Source organism: Cetorhinus maximus, chromosome 11 (assembly GCF_964194155.1).
Source record: "Cetorhinus maximus chromosome 11, sCetMax3.hap1.1, whole genome shotgun sequence".
Taxonomy (NCBI): Eukaryota; Metazoa; Chordata; class Chondrichthyes; order Lamniformes; family Cetorhinidae; genus Cetorhinus; species Cetorhinus maximus.
In genome coordinates this window covers 56,875,538-56,902,534 of record NC_135889.1, presented here as the reverse complement: position 1 = coordinate 56,902,534, position 26,997 = coordinate 56,875,538, and the positions used below count along the sequence as shown (strand labels likewise).

The window sequence follows — 26,997 nt, the reverse complement described above, 5'->3', positions numbered from 1 at the left end:
CTCCAGGTGTCCAGCAACAATCATGTCAACAACCAAGAGAATCAGCCAATCACACTGAATTATTCTCACAGTCAGCAAAGCAGGAAGTTAAAAGTACTGAATGTCTTTATTTTTAATTTATATTTTCAAATTACGATATAAACAAATATAATTGTACTATTTTATCATAATGGAGAAATTTGACATTTCAGAAATATAAAATTAGTTTTCCAAGACCAGTGAGGGTGTTTAGCAGTAGTTATGAAGTTAGTTTGCCATTAAATCCCAGTCACAATTTATTCAACCTGGTCTGACATTTTCATGGTTTTTACAGTGGAACTAACAGTTTAAAGGTAATTCATTGATTGCTACGGATTGTACTGGGCAGAGGTGAGTGTGGGGAACCTCCAGTGTGCACCCTCTGGAGGAGTGTAGCATCACTGATAGAAACCTCTGGATTTCCACTTAATTCTGCACATATGTTGCTGTCAGTACTAGTGGAGAAGTAATGGTGAACGCTGACAGTTCCACCGTCTTTTACCACTATAAAATCTATGTCAGTAAGTTTAAAATGGAGGGAGTGGGTAGGAAGAGTAACACTAAAGTAGAGGCTGGGAGAGTTAGTTATTTTCTGGTAGGAGCCAGGACCTGAGGGTCCAGTGAAAACTGTAAAGAGCATAAAATAGAGTAATGCTACACAGAGGAGCAGAGGCCATAAAAGGCCCAACAATAAAATGCAGGCATTTCTGTCAGTACCTTATGGTGCCATATACTAAAAGTAATGTAAAAAAGCATTCCTAACCGTAGAAAACCATTACTGAATCATGTCAGTGAAAAATAGGCATGACGAAAAGAAAAACCCAAGAAATGTAATGTGTACTAGATACAACCTGAACTTCCATAATGTTGTAAAAAAATGTACTTTCAGACCTACTGATTTTTTCTAGCTCCGTTCCTTACTTCTGATTTGTACATTCCTTACGGCTTCAATGATTTGGTATAAATTTACTTTGAATAAACAAAATGCATTGAAGTGTGACATTTACTATAGTAATAATATTATTGACAAGGCCCCTTCACTTTTCATCTTTCTAGCAAAAATCAGTGTCATTCTCTTGGCTTCATCAACAGTCAAGTGTGATCTCATTAATGTTACCTGCAGTTTCAGTGTCAGTCTCTTGGACTTTATGCATTTACATAAACCTATTGTGGGCTGTATTTTCCCTCCAGCTCTGGGAAACAGAAGTCAGGCCTGTTTTCTGGTCCTGAATCCAGCCCTGGGGAGAGACAGCCACTCCTTCGGATTTTCACGGTGCAAAGTTGGCATGAAGACAGGCTCTCCATTGAATTGAAGGTGGCAGGTAGGTTCTCAAAGCTGGAGGACCAACAAGAGGCCTTCCAGCCTGAGAGAAGCAGCAGGTTATAATAGAAGCTAAATCAGAGAGAGGACGATTCAACACCAACTTTTTTATATGATTTATTAAAAGGAGATTCAACAGGCCACTGTAGAGTCATGGGTTAATGGTTATGTCAATGACATCACAATGTTATTAATGATGTAAGCGTAACATCAAGGGTCAGATGACCAAGGAGCTCCAAGAGAGCAAGATACAGAACAGGGTCTGTGTCCTGGAAACCATGTACTTACTATGAAGTCCTGTAAGGAGTGTAAGTAAATAGTCTTTAGAAAAGCTACATATCAACTCTCTCATGTCACTCAGATTGGAATCGTCTGCTCCCGTTGGCAGCAGACGCCATGGCGGACGTGAGCAGACAATATGGCGAGAAGGCCAAAAATTGGTTTCACGCAGCGTGAAATCACAGTGGGATCATTTGATGGTGTCCGCCTTGGCAGATCGCGAATCCCGCTGGGGACTGGTGTGAACCCGATTCGCATCCTACTAATGGGATGCAAAGTAAGGCCCGACCAGAATCGTTCCCCCCCCACAATACCCAATTTACCATTGTGCCAGTGAGAAAACACAGTGACCCAGAACATGTCTGGACAAGTGGGACTTACCTTTAGGGCCTTGCTCAGATCGTGGATATCCGAGGAGAAGATGATGCTGGAGCCCAACAGCCACCAGACCCTGGAGGAACACATCACGTGCTGGGTGGATCCTCATGCACAGGGCTCAGCTGTGAAGCAGCTTTCGGGTGGTGGGAGGTCTCCATGCAGCAACTTCAACTTCGCTAAGGCTTCGGATCTTCACAGATTTCGCTGTGGGCTCGCATCATCTTCCATGGTCTCCGTGCATACTTCAGGCTTGCTTTGGACATGTGAGTAGGAGAGGAAGGTGTACCTGGGGGAGTGGGGTGGGTGGGGGGCAGGGGGTGGTGAGGTTGGAAGGGGGGGATGTAAGTGTCGGAGGTGTGAGGTTAGGGGTGACAAAAGTGTCGGGGGGTGAGGTTGGGAGGGGGAATGAGGGATAACAGGGAGAAGAGGGTGTAATGGGGGAAAACGCTGCATTAGTGGGAATGTAAATGTAATGGGGGAGGAAGGTGTAGGGGAGGGAGTTCGGAGGATGGGAGGTGTCCGGGGAAAGGAGGGAGTTAGAAGGGGGGAAGGTTTCTGGCGGGGAGGAAGGAGTAAGGGTGGAGGAAGGACTAAGGGGGGCAGGGGCAGTGGGTGGAATATCCAGGTGTACGTGCAAGGGAGGGGTCTGTGGAGTCAATGAATGCTTCTTGGGGAGTGATCTCAGCATTGGCATGGTAGGAGGGAATGGTGAATGTGGGAGGGGGCAGAGGGAGCCAGTAGGGTGGGAGAGTGAGGGTGCACTGGTACCAGTAGAAAGGGGAGGGGGCGAGGTTGGTGGGGACACAAAGGGAAACACAGACCCTGGGGGTGCAAAGGAGGAGGTCAATGTGGATGGGGTTGAGATTTTCAGGAAGGTAGGAAATGTGCATATTCACCTGGACATCCTGGAATGACAAGGGTTCAGGCTGTAGGCTAACAACAGGGAGGTGGAAGGTGATGCCAGGGGGGTGGACTATGATGGGGGAAAGCGCATGGGTGACTGGGGGAGGGGAAAGGAAGGGGGAGCTGATCAGCAACTTAATGACTACCATGTTTCTTAAATCAAAAGTGAGCGGAGCCTCGTGTTGGACGGGCAAAGTTGCTGCATGGGAGTTCGATCAGTGGGTCAGCTCAGATGGACAACTGAAAGAGAACCCCAGCAGGCAGCATTGAAAATGCTCAGGAGAGTGAGATGAATGTGATGGATGAAGGCTCCACCTGCTTGGGAGAGTGTTTGCACGAGGCTCCGAAAGGACCTGCCACACACACACACACACACACACACACACGCTCCTCCCTCCAGAATCGCTCGTGGTCCGGCTGTGTGCAGCTGAACTGCTGGTGGTAGGTGGGGGTGGTGGAGGGGGCGGATGCAGGGGTCGGACTCGTGAAGCCTGTCAATGAAGCTGAAGGACAACATGACACGTTGTTCAGTGAACGTGAATATATCAGGATTTCTTAACTTTTCTCGGCCTACCACTTCTTCTAGGTGCTGCCCTGACATCTGCAGCAGGGGTGGAGACAGCCTATGCAATGGTTGGCCCTGTTGCCTTTGATGACTGTGACGTGCGTCCTCTGGAGAGCCAAGGCTTTGAGGGCCCTGACTTGCTTTGGCTGTTCTCCAGTGGGCCAGCTGCTCCCTCTGCGGTGACAGAGGACGAGTTTGAGGGGGTCACTGGCAAAGGGGACTTGGAAGGAGAGGACAGCCTCTGAGATCCCTGAGTGGACGACCCAAGGGTGTCCAGCTGCCGCTCCTCCTCCCTTCAGGGGCCTGAGGACCCCGGCCTGACTCCTTGAGAGGAACGAACACCTGGAGAGATGTCAGGGTGCCCCATTTCCCTCTTGCGTTGCCACTGCAGGAACTCACCCATGGCTCCCGCGATGGAGTACAGGTCTGCACACAACTCCGTGCTCTGGTGTCCTAGGATCTCCATGGCATCCACCATTCTTCCCATGGGGACCACCAATCGTGCACCTGTGGGCACCACTTCATCAGAGAGCAGCTAGACGAGGGCTTCCAACAGCTCTGCGTGATATTCCCCTGCATTCTGCTTACTCTCCACAATGAGTTGGTAGGCCTAATCAGAGTCTCATCATTTGACTCGGACCTCACAGATGCCTGATCCCCAGCAGTCCTCTGAGTGCTGGGAAGCGCGGCTGAACCTGTCTCCTCCTGCTGCGGACATGTGTCCATGCAGTGACCACCAGATTGTGAACCCAAGCCTGCTTTAGATCTAGGTCCCACAAAGGTATTTAGCTCTGGGCTGGTGGAGGGTGTGAGTAAGCGCTGTGAAAGGTCTACCAGGCTGCTTATTTCCAACTCTTCAATGGAAGGCGTGTCCTCTTGGCTGGAGGTGAGGACCTGGATGGAGCTGAGGGATTGGCTGGCTGAGGGTGCTGGTCGCTTGGCAGAGCTCCCTGTGAACCAAAGTAGAGATGATTAGTGCATGACAGCTGAGTCAAAAGCAGGAGAGAGAGCATTCACGGTTGCGTTGAGAGAGGGATGATGTGGTGCAGGATCCTCACGTGGGGGTTCGTCACCGATCTCACCGTTGCCACAGGCATGGTCCACATCCTCACCAGTCAGCGCGATGGCCGCTCCTCAAAGTGAGTGAGGGGCCTAATGTGGATCGCTCCACCCCCCTGCCTGGGACCTCTCCCTTGTGTTGTGAGGCAGCTTCTCCTGCATGAAAACAGATGGAGAGTGTGAGAGCAGGACACATGGCCCTGCGTGGAATGTTTGTGTGGTGAGTGGAGCCAGGGACATGATGAGGACATGAGCTGCAGAGGATATGAGCCTGATGGAGATGTGAGGGTGTGTGTGAGAGTTAGTGAAGTTGTCCCTTGAGGTGTGAGATCCCTGTGGATGTGTCATGAGTTTGGGAGTGTGTGTTGAGAGTGATGAGGTGGTTAACTTGCCCTGGAAGAACGGATGAGACCATTCATCCTCTTCCTGCACTGGATGGCTGACCTCCTCTGTGCTCTGTCGGTGCTGACAGCCGCTACCACTGCCTCCCAGTCTGGATTGGTGACTCTGGTGGACCTCCTGCAAACAGAGCAGGGATAGAGGACATAGCAGTGGAGTCCACTGCATCCAGCAGGTGTCTCAGAGAGGTGTCACCTTTGCTTTTGTGTCCAACTGTTGCCTGGAGCAGTCCTGGACTGTAGACATACAAATGTACGAAATACAAGCAGGGGTAGGCCATTCAGTCCCTTGAGCCTGCTCCGCTATTCAATAAGATCATGGCTGATCTGTTTGTGTTTCAAATTCCACATTCCCATCTACCTCCAATAACCTTTGACCCCCTTGCCTAACAAGAATCTACCTCTGCCTTAAAAATATTCAATGACCCCGCCTCCATCAAACAACCCTCTGAGAGAAAAAAATTCTCCTCATCTTGTCCTAAAAGGGCAACCTCTAATTTTAAAACAGTTCCTGGACTCACACACAAGAGAAAATATCCTTTCCACGCCCACCTTGTCAATACCGTTCAGGATCTTATATACGTCAACCAAGTCACCCTTCACTCTTCTAAACTCCAGTGGAAACAAGCCCAGTCTGTCCAACCTTTCCTCATAAGAAACCTGCTCATTTCAGGTATCAATCTAGTAAACCTCCTCTGAACTACCTCCAATGCATTTAAATCCTCCCTTAAATAAGGAGACCAAAACTGCACACAATATTCAAGATGTAGTCTCACCAACACCCTGTATAACTGAAGCATAACATCCTTACTTTTATGTTCAATTTCTCTCATAATAAAGGACATCATTCCATTTGCCTTTTAATTACTTGCTATACCTGCATACTAATTTTTTATGACTTATGTACTAGAACACTTAGGTCTCTCTGCACCTTGGAATTCTGCAGCCGTTCTCCATTTAAGTTATACTCTGCTTTTCCTTCCTGTCAAAGTGAGCAACTTTACATTTTCCTACATTACACTCCATCTGCCAGATTTTTGCCCATTCACTTAACCTGTCTCTTCACAACATACTTTCCTACCTATTTTTGTGTCATGTGCAAATTTAGCTACCATGACTTCACTCCCCTCATCTAAGTCATTGATATAAATTGTAAAAAGTGCAGGCCCCAGCATAGACCCCTGTGGGATTCCACTCATCACATCCTGCCAATCAGAAAAAGACCCATTTATGCATGATCTCTGTTTTCTGCCAGCCAGCCACGCTAATATGTTACTCACCTAAAGCATGAGCTTTTATTTTCCACAATAACCTTTGATATGGCACCTTATCAAATGCCTTCTGGAAATCAAAGCACAGCACGTCTTTAGGCTCCCCTTTACCCACAGTGCATGTTACTCCTTCAAAGAACTCCAATAAATTGATTAAACATGACCTCCCTTTCACAAAACCATGCTGACTCTTCCCGTTTATCTTGAGTTTCTGTAAGTGCCCAGCTATAATCTCCTTAATGATCAATTCTAACATAAAAACAAAAAGCTAAAAGCTACTGCGGATGCTGGAAATCCAAAACAAAAACAGAATTACCTGGAAAAACTCAGCAGGTCTGGCAGCATCGGCGGAGAAGAAATCAGTTAACGTTTCGAGCCTTCATGGCCCTTCGGCAGAACTGAAGCATAGTTAGAAGAAGGGAGAAATATAAATTGGTTTAAGGTGGGGGGGTGGGGGGGTGGTGGAGAGAGACACATTGAGGGCGTGGTGATTGTGGAGATGAGCAGATAATCAAAAGATGTCACAGACAAAAGGGTCAAAGAGGTGTTTTGTCTGAGAAAAGTGCTAATTAAGAATGGAAGACAGGATATTCAAAGTACAGCTCTAGTGGGGGTGGGGTGGAAAGGCTAACAAGGTTTTAGTTTTAGATTTAAAAATAATGGAAATAGGTGGGGAAAGAAGAATCTATATAAATTATTGAGAAAAAAAATAAAGCGGGGGGTGGGGGGGGGGGAAGAAACGGGGTGGGGATGGGGGGAGGGGGAGTTTAAGATCTAAAGTTGTTGAATTCAATATTCAGCCCGGAAGGCTGTAAAGTGCCTAGTCGGAAGATGAGGTGCTGTTCCTCCAGTTTGCGTTGGGCTTCACTGGAACAATGCAGCAAGCCAAGGACAGACATGTGGGCAAGAGAGCAGGGTGGAGTGTTAAAATGGCAAGCGACAGGGAGGTTTGGGTCTTTCTTGCGGACAGACCGCAGGTGTTCCGCAAAACGGTCGCCCAGTTTGCATTTGGTCTCTCCAATGTAGAGGAGACCGCATTGGGAGCAACGAATGCAGTAGACTAAGTTAGGGGAAATGCAAGTGAAATGCTGCTTCACTTGAAAGGAGTGTTTGGGCCCTTGGACGGTGAGGAGAGAGGAAGTGAAGGGGCAGGTGTTGCATCTTCTGCGTGGGCATGGGGAGGTGCCATAAGTGGGGGTTGAGGAGTAGGGGGTGATGGAGGAGTGGACCAGGGTGTCCCGGAGGGAACGATCCCTATGGAATGCCGTCAGGGGGGGTGAAGGGAAGATGTGTTTGGTGGTGGCATCATGCTGGAGTTGGCGGAAATGGCGGAGGATGATCATTTGAATGCGGAGGCTGGTGGGGTGATAAGTCAATTCTAACATGTTCACCATGACAGGCATCCAGCCAACTGGCCTATAGTTTCCTGTTTTCTGCCTCCCTCCCTTCTTGAATAGGGGGGTTATATTTGCTACTTTCCAGTCTGATGGAACCTTTCCAGAATCTAGCAAATTTTGGAAAACTAACACCAACTACCTTATTAGCCACCTCTTATAAGACCCTAGGATGAAATCCATCAGGACCCGGAGGTTTGTCAGCCCACAGCTCCATCAGTTTGCTCAGTACCACTTCCCTAGTGAATGTAATTTCACCAAGTTCCTGTCTCCTCTCCACCTCCTGATTATAGATGTTACTGTCATGTCTTTGTGTCCTCTATTGTGAAGACAGAAGCAAAATATTTGTTCATTTCATCGGCCATTTCCATATTATTTATTATTAACCTGCCACTGTCACTTCTGGGGAACCAACGCTCACTTTTCTTACTCCTTTCCTTTTTAAATACCTGTAGAAACTCTTGCTATCTGTTTTTACATTTCTAGCCAGTTTCCTCTAATACTTTAATTTCTTTCTCCTGATTAACCTTTTATTCATTCTCAGCCGTTCTTTATATTCTGACCAATCATCTGACCTGCCACTCATCTTTGAAGTTATATGCTTTTTCCTTAAATTTGATGCTTTCCTTAACTTCATTAGTTAACCACGGATGGTGGGTCCTCCCTTTAGAATTTTTCTTTATAATAGGAATAAACTTATTCTGAGTATTCTGAAAAATCCCCTTAAATGTCTGCCACTGCTTCTCTATTGATCTTTCCCTTAGCCTAGTATCCTAGTTCACTTCAGCTAGCTCAGCTTTCATGCCCACATAGTTGCCCTATTTAAGTTTAAAATACTAGTTTTAGACCCACTCTTCTCCCTTTCAAACTAGATGTAAAATTCAATCATATTGTGGTCGCTGCTACGTAGGGGTGCCTTCACCCTGGGGTCATTAAATAATCCTGTCACATTACACAATACTAAGTCTAACATAACCTGTCCTCTGGTAGGTTCCAGAACATGCTGCTCTAAAAAAATGATCTTGAAAGCATTTAATGAACTCCTCATCCAGGCTACTACTGCCAATCTGATTTTTCCAGTTTAGATGTAGATTAAAATCACCCATGATTATTGCTGTCCCTTAATCACAAAGTATACAAGAAGAAATATTGGATATATTTCTTCTTGTATACTTTGTCCTACATTGTGGTTACTCTTAGGATGCCTGTAGACCACTCCCACTAGTGACTTCTTTCCCCGACTATTCCTCATCTCCACCCAAACCATTCTACATCCCTGATCAACAGCGTTACCTCTCTACCTTTACCTACCTTCCTATCCTTCTTGAATATCATGTACTCCTTGACATTCAGGACCAAATCCTTTTCATCCTGCAGCCAAGTCTCTGTAATGGCTATCAGATCATATTTATTAACTTCAATGTGCACTATCAATTCATTTACTATGTTATGAATGCTACGCTCATTCAGATACTGAGCCTTTAGTTTTGTCTTTTTGTTATCTTTTTATCATCTAGTCTCGACCATTGGTGTATTCTTAGGTTTTATCTCTCTGTCCCTTCCTGCTATTCTATGACCCTCATTTCCCATTTTACCATTATGGTGTCCTACCTTGAATCTACCCCTTGATTTGCTATAATTACCCAAGCCTGATCCCTCACCCCTCTTGTTTAGTTTAAAGCCCTCTCTACGTCCCTAGTTATGCAATTTGCTAGAACACATGTCCCAGCACAGTTCAGGTGTAGACCGTCCCAACAGTAAAGCTCCAACTTTCTCCAGTACTGGTGCCAGTGCCCCACGAGCTGGAACCCACTTCTCCCACACGAGCCTTACAGCCACACATTTGTCCCTCTAATCTTATTTGACCTTTGCTAATTTGCACGTGGCTCAGGTAATAATCCAGGGATTATTACCTTTCAGGTTCTGCTTCTTAATTTGGTACCTAGCTTCACATGCTGACTATGGAGAATCTCCTTCCTTGTCCTGCCTACGTCGTTTGTATGTACATGAACCACAATGACTGGGTCCTCCCCCTCCCACTGCAGGTTCCTCTCCAGCCCTGAGCAGATGTCCCAAACTCTGGCACCGGGCAGGCAACACAGCCTTCTGGACTCGCGCTCTATGCTGCAGAGAACAATGTCAATCCCCCTCACTATACTGTTTCTACTACCACTACATTCCTGTTTGCTCTTCCTGCTTGAACAGATCCTATATCATGGTGCCATGGTCAGACTACTCATCCACCTTGCAGACCTCATTTTGTCCACTCAGGTTGTGAGTACCTCAAACCTGTTTGACAATTGCAAAGTCTGAGGCTCCTCCACTACTGTCTGCTTGGTCCCATTACCTGCCTCACTCACGGTCACATCCTCCTGTCACAGAATCACAGAATCAGTGCAGAAGAGGCCCTTTGGCCCATCGAGTCTGCACCAACACGTGAGAAACACCTGACCTACCTACCTAATCCCATTTCCAGCACTTGGCCCATAGCCTTGTGTCCCTCACCGCTGACCAAAACAGACAACCCTATTCTAAGAGGTGTGACTGTCTTCTGGAACAACGTGTTCAGGTATTTCTCCCCCTCCCTTATGTTGCACAGTGTCTGCAGTTCGGCTTCCAGATCAATAATCCTGATCCGGAATTATTCTAACTGCTTACACTTTCTATAGATGTGTTTGTCCTGGATCGCATTGGCATCCAAAAGCTCCCACATCCACAACCGCAACAAAACACTTGTTCTGCCATTGCTACTTAGGTTATTTAGTTAACTTAATTTAATTACTCATTTAATTAACTTAGAATAATTCCTATGTACACTTCACCTCTTTCCCCCGTGCACTCAATTCCTGCATGAACCTAATTCGCTACCTGCTCAGTCTCCATCTCACTCCGGCATAGCCACCTGTCTCCTTGTGCGCCCCATACTGATCGTGTAGTCTGAAAAGCCTGTCTCTTTTACAGACCATTTGATGAGTCACTAGCTAGTTTAGCTTCCTGCTACAGTAATTAACACCACCTGAACCAATTGTTTTCAGGTGATTGACAGATAACTGCCACTACAGGCAGTTTTATGTTTAACAAGCTAACTTAACTTACTTGAAGGTTAGTTCTATGTCAGGTCTTGATTCTTAATCTATAGTTAAAACTTGAAAAGGACTTACCAGATCTTACCATGTGAACCTAATTCGCTACTTACTCAGTTTCCGTCTCGCTCCAGCGAGGTCGCCTGTCTCCTCATGCGCTCCTTACTACATGAAGTAGATTGTGCTCTGGTACACTTTAAATATGGTGCCTGGAGCGAGGAAGAGCTGTGGTGGGCAAATCCGAGCCCGCCTGCCAGCGATCCAGTGTGTTTCCCATGAATGCGTGATGAATGGGGCAGGACGTGAAAATCGGCCATTGCGGCCGGCGGGTGAGGCGTCTTTTATCGTGCCCGGAACCGCACTTAGTGCAAATCTGGGATGATTCCACCCATAGACCAAGTTGAACCTCCACAAAACAGCCACTGGTATCTTGGGGAGGGGGTGAGGGGGTAGTGAGTGGGGCCGGTGGCTGCTGTCATACTCAGGAAGGCAGGGAGGGCCTCCAGGTCAGATTGGAGCATTGGGCTTCCAGTTTGGGTGCTCATTTTCAGGCACATAAGCTGACCTGGCAGTGCAGGCACCTGGAGGCGAACTGGAAAACTCCAGTCAGCCTCCTTCAATTGGACTTAATTAGACCTTAATGAGCCTGATCAGCTACCTGCCACTTGTGAGTGGGGAGGGCTGCTGACCCCCATCCTTTCTCCACAAAACTCACCCAGAGGCAGAATGAAGCTGACCGATGGGGCTACATTTTGGGCCCCACCCACTTCTGATTCCAGCCACCGGGGGTTGGGGGTGCTGAGATTCCTGCCCTAAGATTCAATTTGCCTTTGTAATTTCTGCAGCATGGAAATGATAACGTGTCAATATCTGATCATACCAAATTTTTCTCCTGTGATATCTTATTTCATGTCAAACCCCTCATAATATAGAGAAGAATTTTCCTGTTGGCATGCAGGGGTGGGCCCTCTCGGTGGGCGGGCATGCAATGATCTCCAATGCACGCCCGCCATTAACTAACGGGCCACTTAAGGCCCTTGAGGCAGCATTTGTCTGATATTTTTCGGGGCCCGTGCGATCTTCAGGTTGTCACACGGGCACAACGGGCAGGCGGGTAGGACACATTTGCATAAACCTCATCCACGGGTGGGATAAGAGGGCTCAGTGGGGTCGCGAATGTGCTCGGTCAGATATTTAATTTGGAAAGGAACTGATACTTGCCTGTGTGAGCTGAAATACCTCAAAACTCATACCAGCTGCTTGGCCAGGACTCACAACCTTCAGGTCAGCACTCTACAGTGAAGATCCTTTTTGGGGCCTGCAGGTTTCAGGAAACCTTCCCTTAGCCTGGGAATGGGAGTTGTGCTCTCCACTGGAGGCATCTCCTCTGGGGAGGAAGGGAGGGCCAGAAGGGGGAGGAGGCCAGGAGTCCACATTTAGCTTCCAGGGGAGCCACCTTTGGGAGGAGAGGCCCAGGCACAAGGGGTGCAGGGCCAACAGGAAGTCCAAGGTGGAAGGGGCCACAGAAGACGCCACTACCCTGCTGCCAGGGTTTACAGGCAGCGAAGCAGCTACCTCAATATGTCTGAAGTGCAGTGCAAAAGGAGGCTCCGTCTCTCAAGGGAGACAGTCAACTCTATCTGTCAGATGATAGGCCCTGAGATCTCCACTAATTGTGTGCGTGGACACCCCATGTCAGTGGCTCTAAAAGTCACAGCTGCCCTCAGCTTCTACGCCTCCGGCTTTTTCCAGGGGTCAGTGGGTGATCTTTGCGGTGTCTCCCAATCAGCTGCCCACACTTGTGTCAAGCAGGTGACAGAAGCTCTGTTCAGGCGTTGCATTGACTTTCATCTACTACCGCTGGGACCAGGCCAGTCGGACAGAGCGAGCCAGAGGCTTTGCAGTGATTGCTGACATCCCCCGCATCCAGGGTGCTATAGACTGTACACATGTGGCCATCAAGCTGCCAGCAGGTGAGCCCGGTGCCTTCGTTAACAGGAAGGGCTTCCACTCCATGAACGTGCAGATAGTGTGTGACCACAGGATGCTGATTCTGCAAGTCTGTGCAAGGTACCCAGGCAGCTCCCACGACGCCTCATCCTCAGACACTCCCAGGTGCCGGGGCTCTTCAGTGCTCCAGCCCGGCTGGATGGATGGCTGCTGGGTGACAAGGGCTATCCCCTCAGAAGGTGGCTCATGGCGCCTCTCCGCCATCCAAGAACAGCAGCTAAGCAGTGGTACAATAGGAGCCAGGGCACCACAAGGGCTGTGGTGAAGAGAACCACCGGCCTTCTCGAGATGTGCTTCCAATGCCTGGACCATTCGGGGGGCGCACTCCAGTAGCCCCCAGATCGTGTGTCGGTGATAGTGGTTGCATGCTGCGCTCTCCACAATCTTGTGCTGGAAAGGGGGGATGCAGTGGACGAGGAAGATGTGGATGGAGTTACTCCGGATGCACACGATGATTCCAGCAGTGAGTCCGAGGATGAGCACACACAGGAGAACGCTGAGGGGGTAGACGCTGACCCGGGCGTACTCCAGGGAGGCAGGGACACCCGGGAGGCTTTAACTCAACGCTCCTTCAGTAAGAACATTACAGATGGACCTCCAACACACGCCTGTGCTCCAGGCTCCATGCTCGATACCTGAGTGCTAAATCTGCCTGGATAGGAACATTAACTAAGGGCCTTGTCAATAAAGCTCAATGTGACACAACTCACTCATAACATCATGGGTAACCATCCACCTGCAGAGTCACCCTCAGCCATGATCACATGTCTAAATTTAATGATAAAACAAAATGAAAAGGTGTTAAACAGCACACCAACTAATCATGACCTCATTGTGGGACAATACAAAAGCACCAGTGAGAAACCCGTGGTCTGCCTAAGGTGCCTTAAATTTACGCTTACGGGTGCTACGTCTAGATGTTGTCCCCTCGCTGGCACTGGCATCTGAGACAGCCTTGCCCACTGTGCTGTCCTGTTGGCGTCGATGACCTTTGCGGCCGTCCTCTGTCCCGTAGAGCCTGTGCTGGCCCCGTCTGGGAGGGAGTGGCCTGTTCCACAGCTGGCATCTTCCCTGTTGTTGCAGCCTCATCGGATGCAACGGTCACTGGCAGTGGTGCGGAGAAGCTGCTGCCCTCATCCGGAGTGCCCTGAGAGGAGCCCGCAGAGATGACAGGCAGCTGCTGCGTCGACGTGAGGTCGCTTCGGACCTCCCTGCTCACCGTAGATGGATGGGCACCGAGCTGGGAAACTTGGTGTCCAGACCATCTCCCACACTGGCACTGACCAGTTGAGGTCAATGCCAATTTGAGGGCTTGCTGGACGGGGGCATCCCCAGGAGGCCCTGATTGGTCTCCTGGAGGAGCCTCTCCACGCGAGTCGCCACTCTCTCCATGGAGGAAGCATGGCGTTCAGCCATGTGGCTCATTGCATCGATGATGCTCCGTGTGGACTCCTCCAGCACAGGCACCATGCCACGCATAGCCTCATGTATCTCCGCCAGATCCTCCTGCATACCCTGCTGCACTTCCAGCGTTTGCTGCCTCATGGATGACTCCAGAGACACATCATCAGCCACCGACCGAGCATGTGCCTGGTCCCCAGCCAGACCCCAACTGCTGGCGCCATGGGCACTCTCTCTCTCCGCCAGCTCCTCCAGTGACTGTGAAGTGCCCTCACTGCTGTGCCCCGGGACACTAGACGATGATCTAATTCCCACCGAGGGGCTAGTGTCTGCGCTGGTGCCTGCCTGGCAGAGATGGTGTGACGCTGGTGGGTCAGAGACTTCAGGGCTCTCAGGTGTGAGAGGGGCCGCTGTGCCTCCTCCCTGCCCTGCTCCGCTGATGCTGAAAGGAAGAACAAGGACATTGGATCAGTTAACGTGGAGACAATGTCAATGTGCATCCCTGTCCCCCGGATCATTATGTGCTTATCCTTCCATAAGCAATAGTCAAGTCATGTTGCAAACTTCAATCACTGAACATTCAGCAGTGCCATGGCTACTGGGATACTAATGGCGACCTCACTGCTGGGCAAACATACCTGCCCATGGCACCCCAGCCTCACCGACACCGGTGGATCTGGGCTCATGGCGCATCCCCAGATCGAGGGCCTCCTGCTCGAACCTGGTAATGATGGCCAACTGGGCCGGCCCTCCACCAGTCCTCAACCGCTCAGCGGCATTATGTGCACTCTTCTCCTGAAAAGGAGAAAAGAGCATTGATGAGCGCAACTTGTACCCGGAATCTCTTCGCTGCTGTTCCACCCCAACCAGAGTGAGACATTGCAGGGCTCCAGTGCCTCCTCACCCAGCAGCTGCCGCACACTCACACAAAGATGCCAGGCCTGTCCCCCCCAACCTTGGCCAAATGCTGCCTACATCACGCTTGACACCACATGGTCTAACCTTGCAAAGCAAGGAGGCGCAAGCACGTGGAACGCCAAGGGCAGCAGATGGATCGGTGTCTTGCCACCTGGAAGCTCCCCTCCCAGTCAGTCAGCGCCCTGAATTTGACATGTTTTGCAGTTCCAGCACTGCACCTAGGTGCAGATCCTCCAGGTTGCCCCCAAAACTGTACCACATGGTGGTGGGTGCAGAACCCATCTCATCACCACCCTCTCAGGGTGACCTTGGCATGGGCAATATCTGCTGGCCCACCCAGTGAAGGACACATGCCGTCAATGATTCAATGTAGTAACTACACTCAGAGTTGGGGGGGGTGGTGTGCGCGGCCAGGGGGGAAAGCCTACCTGCTGGGTTAAGTGACCAATGCCAACATGGTACTCACCCTTCCTGAGCGCAAAAGGTTGTTGAAACGCTTGCGGCACTGGATCCAGGTGCGTCGCACCACGTTGCGGGAGCTCACTATCTCTGCCACCTCCTCCCAGGCATGTTTGGTCATGTGGAGGGGCCTCCTCCTCCCGTCCCTGGGAACGAGGACCTCCCGCCGTGCTGCCATCTCCTCAAGGAGGGCAGCAAGGTAATCGTCTGAGAAACAAGGGACACAATGCACCCCTTCCCTACCCTCCTGCCTGGCCTGGGGAACCCTTCTGCTGGCCGTGTTTGACAGCCTTTGCAAGGCCGCTGGGTCGCTATTGAAACCGACAGTCATAGCAGTCCCACCGCCGCCTGCCCGCTCCCACTGTCCTCAGGAGCCACGTTTCACGCTGGCTGGGCCTTAAATGGCCCGCCCGCGTAAAATGATGGCACGGACCCGATTGCAGGCAGCAATCGGGTCCGTGCCCGCCCACGCCCACCTGTGCCCTCTCCCCCATGGCTCGCCCGACAGGCAGAAAACAGGCAGTGCATGAATTTACATTACCTTAAAATGTATCTCAATATTAAATATAATTTGTAATGCAGTTCGCCAGTTTAATATGCAACGAATCTCTGAATACATTGCACTTTAAAGATTCTGATTTCCCACACAAATCTGTCTTCTGCACCATTCAGTCTGATTCTAATATTTTCACTAAAGCCATCAAAAATATTATGATCTGATTAGAAAATTCCGCTGGTCATAGCTTCATAATTAGAATAATTTCCTCTTATCTAGTTAATATATTACCAAGTCTATCATTTTTATATCAGATCCCAATCGATGTTTGTAGCCATAAATGCCCTGTTGGAAATGTTATTAAATGCTTTCAGAAAGTAAGATGTATGATATTCGCCACCTCACTCTCAGCTAAGTCCTCAAAGAATACCATTAAATTTATGAGACATTGCCTTTTTATGAACCTATTTGGTTTTATTCATTGCCACTCACTTGTTAGATTCCCTTAAATTCGTCCCTTATAAATTAGTCCACAATCTTCCCAATGATACCAAGCTAGTAAGTTTTGAATCCCAAAATTTATCTTTGTGCCCTACCATTCCTAAGCGAGCCAATGGGCATCACATAAAATTTTCGAAACCAGATTCAAAGGGTCATCAGATGGTGCAGTATGTGAAAACACCGCTGCCCAGAAGGACTAGGTAGAAGGCACAGCTGCAGCCCCCCCTACCCTGTCATGTGGATGTAATCCACAAAGGAGCATCTTATCTCCTGAGGGAGAGCCTTTGCCAGCTCGATGTTGTGGCCAGATGAAGGTGAGCATTGCTGGAGAACTGGGGGAACATCATTTATTCTTCCTCTCAGTTATAACAGTTATGGGATTTGATAAGACCTACATAGGGGCAGAAGAAGAATAAAGGGAGGGATTTTATGCCCTTATTTAAAGTAAAATAATTTAAAGAAAATATTATTTCTTGCCTCAATCAACTGAACCACTCCAGTTAAGATAGTTGTTCATTTTGAACATGCACTCAGCACCACACTGATTATGGAGAAGGATGTATGGAAAAAATGGTCAGAAGTAAGTCCCCATGGCACACTCTCTTTACTTACTCTGCTCCTATCGTACTCCTTTCTGGAAGCAGCAAACAGTTGAGCATTTGAGATCGCAATTCCACAGAATGGGAGGTACATCCCCAGCACCTGGACAAATGATACAAATGTCAATTAATTAACAAAAAGAAAACAAAAGCGTGCTTATCAACTAAACCCTACAGACTCGATCCCTGTGCTGACAGGAAACTTCTTCTCTTCCCGGGGATATCAATTATCTCAACCCTTCCTGATGACAGGTATTCACATCTGTCTCTGAAGAACATTGCACCTTGCTGGGATTCATGCTGACAGGAATTCTCTCCTCTGTCCCTGGCCCCAGTGCTACCATCACACTCTCCGCACTGACAGGAATTCTTGCTTCTGTCCCCGAAGATCACAACCGGTTTCCCTTCGCTTGGTGCACCCATAGATGATTCCAGTAACCCTTCCTTATTCCCTAAAGATGTTATAAGCCCACCTTAGCCAAGTTGTTGGAAATGGCTAACTGGTCTATAATATTATTGATAATTTTAAGGGTTAACTTCATAAATCCTAACTAATTGAGCAAATTGCTTTAAACTTAAAACAATGCCTGCTTTAAGCAGTGTTTCTTATCCTGATGTCTTTACAGATGTGCAATTCATTAGAACAGAAACTTGACAGTCAAGAGCAATGTGTCCTGATAGGGAGGATCCCATGGAATTCAGACTTTTTTCTTTCCCAGACTCTTTAACAGCACTTGTAATCGTTTCATTGAGTTGTTAGTGGAAAAATACAGAAAAATAAAACAATCTGATTTTTATTGACTACTGATTATTAATTATTTTACCCTTCAATTACCAGGGTGGCTTTTAGGCAATAAGGATGATGACATGGCTCATGATTCCAGAGCATAACTCACATGCACGTGTACAGCATGTATACAATGAAAGTCATTCTGCCACACAAAATGTGATGAAGCAGATTGTTGTGCTGAAACAACACTGTCTGGACCGCCTTGAAGGAGCCTTGCAGCATTCGGCAGAATGAGTGTCAGTATTTTTGGTGGATGTTGCACACCCTGGACATCATGAGGGGACAGTCATTACCACCAGCACACTGGCGAGCCGCTGAAGAGAAGGTGGAGGCTGTAAAGAAGGAGGAGAAAGAGTAAAGGAGGAGGCAACATAGGCTGCCCCTTCCTGCCCAGGCTGAAAGGAAACAGGCAGAAGGTGAGGGGAAGCAGGGAGAGTATGAGATGAATGCTTACACTATCTGAATACTTAAACCTTTTGAAGCATGTAAATCAGAAGAGAGTGTGTGATGAGGGGGAAGTGGGATGTGCGGGGAGGGGGCGGGATTAGTTATGAGGATCCTGTCATTTTCGATGATTTCAGCCCCACTGTTGGCCACAACAGTGGCCAATCTAATATGGCCAGCATTCTCTCCTCCATCGGGGTTAGGCACACTTGCCCTCTCCATTCAGCTCCTATTGTCCCCAGTCTTGTGCCACTTCGTCCTGCAAGAGAGGGGAAAGCTTCTCAGTGACTGTTATGCAATGTTTTGGGTGATGTGGCTTTTATCATTGAATAGCTGGCAGTCTGTGCAAACTGTGAGATGTGGGTGTGACGTTTTCAGCAGTGCTAAGTGTGTGAAGGTGAGGTGTAGCATATGAATGTTAGTTATGAGTCCTGATAGAGATTGTTGGTTGGTGAGTGATCGGGGTGTGGTTAGTTGAATGGTGGCTGAAGTTAGTGGTGCAGTTGGTAAGATATAGGGCGGAATTTTACAGTCCTGTCGCAGCGGGGGCGGAGTGGGGGCCAGAAAGCACGGCAAGCTGCTTAAAATTCCATTGACTTCGGCAGGACCGGAAAATCCCACTAGTGAGAGGGACCACAAAATTCCACCCATGGTATTTGAAGATACATTTACTGACCTTGACCCCTCGTGAGCTCATTGAACTTCTTGTGGTATTGCAACCAGGTCCTCATGGCCAGTATCCTGGCATTACCAACACAGATAACTGTTCCCACTGTGAGTCTGGAGGGCCTCCTTTCCGTCTATTAGCCCATTGCAGCGCTAACATGTATTACCAGAGAGCAGGGGAAACTGATTTATAGCTTGCACACCACTGCTGTCATGATCTCATCCATCCCTCTGTGATAAATGCTGAAAGGATGATAGGAGGATGGAAAATCAGACACATTCCCAGGTAGAACAATTCACTTTCCTGTTTGCTACCCTCTTAAGAATCATTGGTGCTTAGTTTGGGGGTCAACAACTGTGAAGGAAGAGAGAGAAAAGAAAAATGGACTTCATCCCAGTGAAAACAGGAATGTTAGAGTAGGACAATGAAAGAATAACCACTAATCACAGTACTTGCTGTGAAAAATTTTTAATCTTCCTGTGAAGTCAGCACCAGCAACTGCGTGTAGATAAACACAAATATTTGCATGTCTCTGGTAGCAACTTGCCAATATCACATGATTAATGTGCATCATTTGAAGCATTGTGGAAAGATGCTTTGGGGCTCTGAATAAACAGAGCTGTTCCCGATCATTCTTTATTATCAAATCCACCTACACTTCAATTGTTTTCGTGAAGATCAATTATAATTGCATCATTTAATTCATCTTCTAATAGAGCTTCCTAGAACTACTTCATGTTTCTGTTGCTGATATTTAATGCACATATTATCAAGTGTGTTCTCTTTAGTAAGAATTGGAATTATTCAATGTCCTTACATGTTACTATTCAGCTTATAATGGTGTAGATATCAAGTTATAAATCATATTCAAGTTTGGCTCATGTAAAATGCAATCTCTGAGCTGACTTTAATAAAATGATCTACTTGAACCATCTTTTAGACTATGAATGTTTGTTGACAATATTAGAGACATGTTATAGCTGTTATTTTATAATAAAATAATCAGCACATTACAAAATTACTGAACATCATCCTTATAGAAAGTAATTCATTTCACGCTCCTAAAATTCCAATATAGTAAGCAACTTAATTGTGTTAACATTTTTTTCAAATTTCAGGAGACAACAATGTTTATATTAGGGAAATTGTAATTCTACAACAATGATTTACAGGTTACATTACCTTGAGATTGTGCAATCTGGCCAGGTTGCTCAAAATGCTTTTTGAAATCTGCAGTAAAGTCTCGCCATTCATGGGGGTTACGTTCCCATGAAATCTCGCAAAGGGCGAAATCGCAAACGACAAACATACTTTACAATGGGAGTTAATTAGATTCCAGCCATTCTAAAAATTGACATGTATAAAGGATCAAAGGCAATAAAAACTATGCTCTTAATAGACTTAAAGAAAAATTTACTGGAGAAATTGTTTAATAAAACAATAAGACAGGAACAATTTAAGGTTTGTCTCACTACTGTACTTGAGAATAGAGGGAGTGGGTGAAATGAAGATGTGGATAAAATACGATATTATTCTTAACTGCTTCGCCTTTTGCTTTTCAACTTTGTAAAGTTCACGGTAAGGAGCAATAGCTGTGCCAACCACTCTACAAAAGGCAATGCTTCTTCCCAGGTTTGTGTCATAGCCTGTCACGCGTTTTTTCAAATCTTCAGCTGATCTTATGAGGTCTTTTGTCATCTTGGGTGTAAAATGAGTCTTCTTAGGCTCCTCTTCCTGCACCTGCTCCTGTTTAAATTCATTTTTAAATATAGTTCTGTACTGTACAGACTTAAAGATACAGGCTTACAGATTGCCCAGATATTGTACTGTGATCAGGAATTAACTTGCAGCAACAAGGGACACCCACGTGCAAACAGTGACAGACGACACAGGCGCACTTTCTACTGCAGGAAACCCGCCATGGGCACCGTCCGTTCTTATCTTCATTTAGGCAATTTTACTTTCTTTCAGTACAATTCTAAAGTTGGCTTCTACAGTATTTTTTATTTTTAAAACAGTGGATAAGCGAACATTTGGGCCCGCTTTGGGTGATCTGGTGCACAAACTTTTGTGCAGGTAAACAAATTCGCGAAAGAGGAAGTTGCAAATGACGGGACTTTATTTTAAAGTAGGTTTAGTTTAAATGGGTTCATGGCTTTGTTAAAGCAGCATACAGAAGAATGTCATGTGAACATCAAAAATGATGACTTCTAGTCTTGGTTCCTCAGAGGCAAACAGCTTGGGTGTTCTAGTCAAGTTTTGCATATTGCCCACAGCACAATATTAAACCTCAGCTGAGAAAATGAGAAGCTAAAGTCTATCTAAATGAGATAGTATTTTATCTGAACGCAGTATAAAACCTGCAATTAGACAGGGCAATTGAGTAGATGATTTCACAAGTTGAACTAATCTATAAATCATGGTTGTCGAATTACAATTTCTCCAGTATAAACAAAAATTGACATTGTTGCCTCCTGAAATTTGAAAAATTATTTTAAACCAATTAAGTTGCTTAATGATTTGAAGTATTAGAGCATGGAATGAATTACTTTCTAAAAGGATGATGTTTGGTAACTTTGTAATGCACTGATTATTTTATTATAAAACAGTCCATTTTTGAAAGCACTGTGTCAATGTATCAACTTATTTGAAAATGTAATACTTCAAGATTATTAATATATTTATGCATTATAATTTTTCACGAACTGTGCCCGTACATCAATTTTTAGCGCCATCTGCAAGTTCTTCTAACGTAATTAGTAGATGTTAAAAACAAAGCTTAGTATTGTGTGGACATGGTCTATCGGAGTATATACCTGTATACGAATAAAAACAATTAATATTAATAAGACTGAAAATACACCTCCTGTAGGATACTTTGACAGACATCAGGATCATGAAAACCTATTCATTTCATGTATCAAAGCCTAAAGCCAAGTATGAGTAGAGAATCACCAAAGCATTAATGAATTATTATCCCTGACTCCAGTTATTCTGCACTATTGTTTCGTTGACATGGTTTGGTAATATTTTGAAACCAGGTATTCAGAGAAAACACTGCTGTGCAACAGGATCATGCAAATAGTGTAAGAGCTCAAGGACAAAGAATATTGACTATTTAACAAGAATATTCCCCAAATTAAATGAACAATATAGTGCTTGTTTAGGAACTTTAGAAAATCATTTCAGCCTTTCATTCATTAAAACCATTTGATTCCAGGTGCTATGACATTAATGTGATATCATCAGGTGACTGTAATCACCCCATTCATTTCAAAAATAAATAATGTTTTAAAGTTAGCTTTATGGTGTAGAAGGTGAGAAATGATTTTATTACCTGCCCATACTTGTGCACACAGAAAGAATAATGAAAGGGCAGACTGTGTAAAAAACATTCCTCTTCATTCTACAGTAAGATATTGCATGCATTTGAATGTGAAAGAAATCAAGTTCAAGGGAATGGTATATGCTATACTTTGTGTGAGATAAGGCTTGCATTGCATTTAGCTTGAAACAAAGTACAACAACAACCTACATTTATACAGCACCTTTACCATGGTAAAATGCCTCAAGACACTTCACAGCAGCATTATCCTACAAAATTTGACACATATAAACATAAATTCGAATTAGGAGCAGGAGTAGGCTATCCAGTCCCTCGAGCCATTTGATAAGATCATGGCTGATCTGATTGTGGCTTCAACTCCACTTTCCTGAATACCCCCTATACTATTTGACTCCTTTGTCAATCAAGAACCTACTCAACCTTAAAAATATTCAGTGACCCAGTCTCCACTGCTCTCTGAGGAAAAAAATTCCACAGACCAAAAAAAAATTCTCATCTCTGTCTTAAATGGGAGACCACTTATTTTTAAACTGTCCCCCTCCCCCCCCCAGTTCTAGTCGCTCCAACAAGGAGAAAAATCCTCTCAGCATCCACCCTGTCGACTCCCCTCAGGGTCTTATATGTTTCAATAAGATCACCTCTCAATCTCCCAAACTCCAATGAATACAGGCCCAACCTGTCCAACCTTTCCTCATGAGATAACCCTTTCATGCCAGGAATCAGACAAGTGAACCTTCTCTGAACTGCTTCTAATGCTATTATATCCTTTCTCAAGTAAGAAGACCAAAACTGTACACAGGACAGACACCAAGCCACATTAGGAGTTACTAAAATAGATGACTAAGACCTTGCTTAAAAGGTAGGTTTTAAGGAATGTCTTAAAGGAGGTGAGAGAGGTAGAGAGTTAGAGAGGTTTAGGGAGGACATTCCAGAGCTTAATTCCTAGCTGAAGGCACAGCGACCAATTAGGGAGTTATTAAAATAGGGCAAACGGAAAAGGACAGAATTAGGTGATGAGAGATATCCTGGAGGGTTGTGGAACTGGAGGAGATTTCAAAGATTGGGAGGGGCAAGGCCAGGGAGAGATTTGAAAACAAGGATGAAAATTTTAAAATTGCGGCATTTGCTTGACTGAGAGTCAACATAGATCAGTGACCACAGAGGTGATGGGTCAAAGGACTTTGCACGAATTAGGAGACAGGCAGCAGAGGTTTGGATGAGTTAACATTTATAGATGGTGGCTGATACAAGGCTAGCTAAGAGAGCATTGACAACATAGGGCAGAATCTTAACTGCAGGTTCAGGTTCAGGGAAGGGGATTAAAGCTCTGACAAGTGGTGTCAAGTTGGGAGCCTTACATGGTCCCCTCCATTTCCAGGTTTAATCCCAGGCAGATTTTCAGGCAAGTAGGGAACTGTCAGCTAAGTGAATGAACTATTCAAATAGGCAATTCACTGAGGATGTAATCCAGCATTCTGGCTTTAACAGCCAGCGCACAGATTTTCCGAGCTGTGTGGAATTTGTTAGCGTCAACCAGGCGAGTTCACAGCGGGGAGGTGCTTCTTCAGTGAAATGGACAGGCTGGGAAGCCTTCAAACAGTGAAAGTGAAGAGCTGCAGCTCTGCCTAGATGAGAAGCTGGTATTCACAGCACTTTTTCTGAGAATGTGTCCTTGTTGTTAACAGGTGATTCTAACTTCTTAGAAGTCAGTTCACCTGCCTTGGCCTTCACTCTCCTTGATCTGTCAGCTTTCACTGCAGCTCATGCAACTCTACCTTGTACTTCTGATCAGGAACAAGAGGGGCAGAACCACCAGCACCACCAGCACCAGGGGCAGGACCACCAGCACCAGGGGCAGGACCACCAGCACCACAAGCACCAGGGGCAGCAACACCAGCACCAGGGGCAGGACCACCAGCACCACCAGCACCAGGGGCAGCACCACCAGCACCAGGGGCAGCACCACCAGCACCAGGGGCAGGACCACCAGCACCACCAGCACCAGGGGCAGGACCACCAGCACCAGGGGAAGCACCACCAGCACCAGGGGCAGGACCACCAGCACCACCAGCACCAGGGGCAGGACCACCAGCACCAGGGGCAGGACCACCAGCACCACCAGCACCAGGGGCAGGACCACCAGCACCAGGAGCAGCACCACCAGCACCAGGGGCAGCACCACCAGCACCACCAGCACCAGGGGCAGCACCACCAGCACCAGGGGCAGGACCACCAGCACCAGGAGCAGCACCACCAGCACCACCAGCACCAGGGGCAGCACCACCAGCACCAGGGGCAGGACCACCAGCACCACCAGCACCAGGGGAAGCACCACCAGCACCAGGGGCAGGACCACCAACACCACCAGCACCAGGGGCAGGACCACCAGCACCAGGGGCAGGACCACCAGCACCACCAGCACCAGGGGCAGGACAACCAGCACCACCAGCACCAGGGGCAGCACCAGGGGCAGGACCACCAGCACCACCAGCACCAGGGGCAGGACCACCAGCACCAGGGGCAGGACCACCAGCACCACCAGCACCAGGGGCAGCACCACCAGCACCAGGGGCAGCACCACCAGCACCACCAGCACCAGGGGCAGGACCACCAGCACCAGGGGCAGGACCACCAGCACCAGGGGCAGGACCACCAGCACCAGGGGCAGCACCACCAGCACCAGGGGCAGCACCACCAGCACCACCAGCACCAGGGGCAGGACCACCAGCACCAGGGGCAGGACCACCAGCACCAGGGGCAGGACCACCAGCACCACCAGCACCAGGGGCAGGACCACCAGCACCACCAGCACCAGGGGCAGGACCACCAGCACCACCAGCACCAGGGGCAGCACCACCAGCACCACCAGCACCAGGGGCAGCACCACCAGCACCAGGGGCAGGACCACCAGCACCAGCAGCACCAGGGGCAGGACCACCAGCACCAGGGGCAGGACCACCAGCACCACCAGCACCAGGGGCAGCACCACCAGCACCAGGGGCAGCACCACCAGCACCACCAGCACCAGGGGCAGCACCACCAGCACCAGGGGCAGGACCAGCAGCACCAGGGGCAGGACCACCAGCACCACCAGCACCAGGGGCAGGACCACCAGCACCACCAGCACCAGGGGCAGGACCACCAGCACCACCAGCACCAGGGGCAGGACCACCAGCACCACCAGCACCAGGGGCAGGACCACCAGCACCACCAGCACCAGGGGCAGGACCACCAGCACCAGGGGCAGGACCACCAGCACCAGCAGCACCAGGGGCAGCACCACCAGCACCACCAGCACCAGTTGACTCCTTAACTATATGCCGCTCCATATGACAGAGGTCCAACTCAAAGGAGGTGAGGTCCCCAAAACAAGGTCTAAATGCAGAGGACCAGCTCTCTTGGCATGTGTGAACACCAGTGCCTTACAAGGCTCAGGCTTTCATGGCAAGTCATTGCTGACATCTGTAGTCTCATGGAACAAACCTCCTTCTAAATGGACCAGTGGGCATACATTGACAATGGCCATCAAGGTGGCTATCGCTGGAGCAGCAGCAACCCCGCCCCCACCCCCCACCCACCTACTCCCCCACCCCCCCCAACCACTCACTCCATCCCATCCATTTCTCTGGCTCTCCCTGCAGTCTGAACTCTGTTCTCTTCCAAGGAGAGAAAACAGAGAATTATGAGCGTGACAAATGGAGAGAAGGACAACATTTGTGGAGAGTGACTGTGAGGCATGGGTGTGAAATAGCACAGAGATGAGGGTAAGTGAATGTTGGCTGTTCGGTTGGGGATGTGAGGAGGTGCCTGGAGAGAGAGGAATGAGTGGAGCTGCAAGGTGTGTTGCTCAGAGGAGTGGTGTGCAGGAGAATGCTGGGCAAGTCACTGTGGGGCTTGGCACTGAAAGTGTTAAGCTACTCACCTTTCCCACCCTCCTGAGTGTCATTAAATAGAAAATGGCTGGAAATGTCATATTTTCTGAATTGTGCTTTGCCTTCATTTTTGTAACTATATCTTCAGGGCATAATCATAAAACATCAAAAAATATAATTTGCAGCAGCACTCCAGTATCTTAATCCATAAGGTTACTCTTGTAATTGGTGCTGTGACAGACATTTTCAATGTTAAATACACAAAAGCTGTTGTTTCATGCCTAGCGAATGTTACCCTGCGGTTAAGCAATCTGGCCACAGCATTCCCATAAATCACTCAAACTGCTTTCTGAAATTCCTTCCAGTCACCGTTTTCCCAAAAACATTTCTTAAATACAGAATAAGGGCTGAACCAAAAAAAGATGAGTTTTACAATAACATGATTACATTTTCATTGACTTGCCTTTTAAAATCTTGTCTATAATTTTCCTTGAAGACCTCATGCTCTCCTGAAAGTCAAGGTGAGGATTTTATATTTTTGTGCAGAGCTGTGACTGTTAGCTGACTGGGGCCAAAAATCCAGTCCCTCTGGTGTAAATCCATTGTTACTTGTGCTAGAAAATAGGCCAGAACAATGTAGATTGACTGTCCTGACATACTGCTATGGAGTCTCTACATTGAGGTTACACAGGGCTCTGTTAAGGGGAAGAACCTCTGTGTTCAGTGGGCCGGCACCCTGCATGTACCCTTTGGTACATATGGAAATGAAAGGGCCTTCCTCTGACCCTGAAAACTTTGACAAGGTCCTTGTGGAGGTTCTGGGTG

At 47.6% G+C, this 26,997-nt stretch overlaps 1 protein-coding gene across 1 annotated transcript in view; it reads right to left on the bottom strand.

Annotated features, from left to right (window-relative positions):
* Positions 1 to 26,997, bottom strand: part of pde11a (phosphodiesterase 11a) — a 400,690-nt gene that overhangs the window by 188,163 nt on the left and 185,530 nt on the right. The window contains exon 3 of the mRNA XM_078552024.1: positions 17,067 to 17,156. Within this exon, the coding sequence (XP_078408150.1) occupies positions 17,067 to 17,156 (90 nt within the window). The remainder of the gene's footprint in view (positions 1 to 17,066; positions 17,157 to 26,997) is intronic.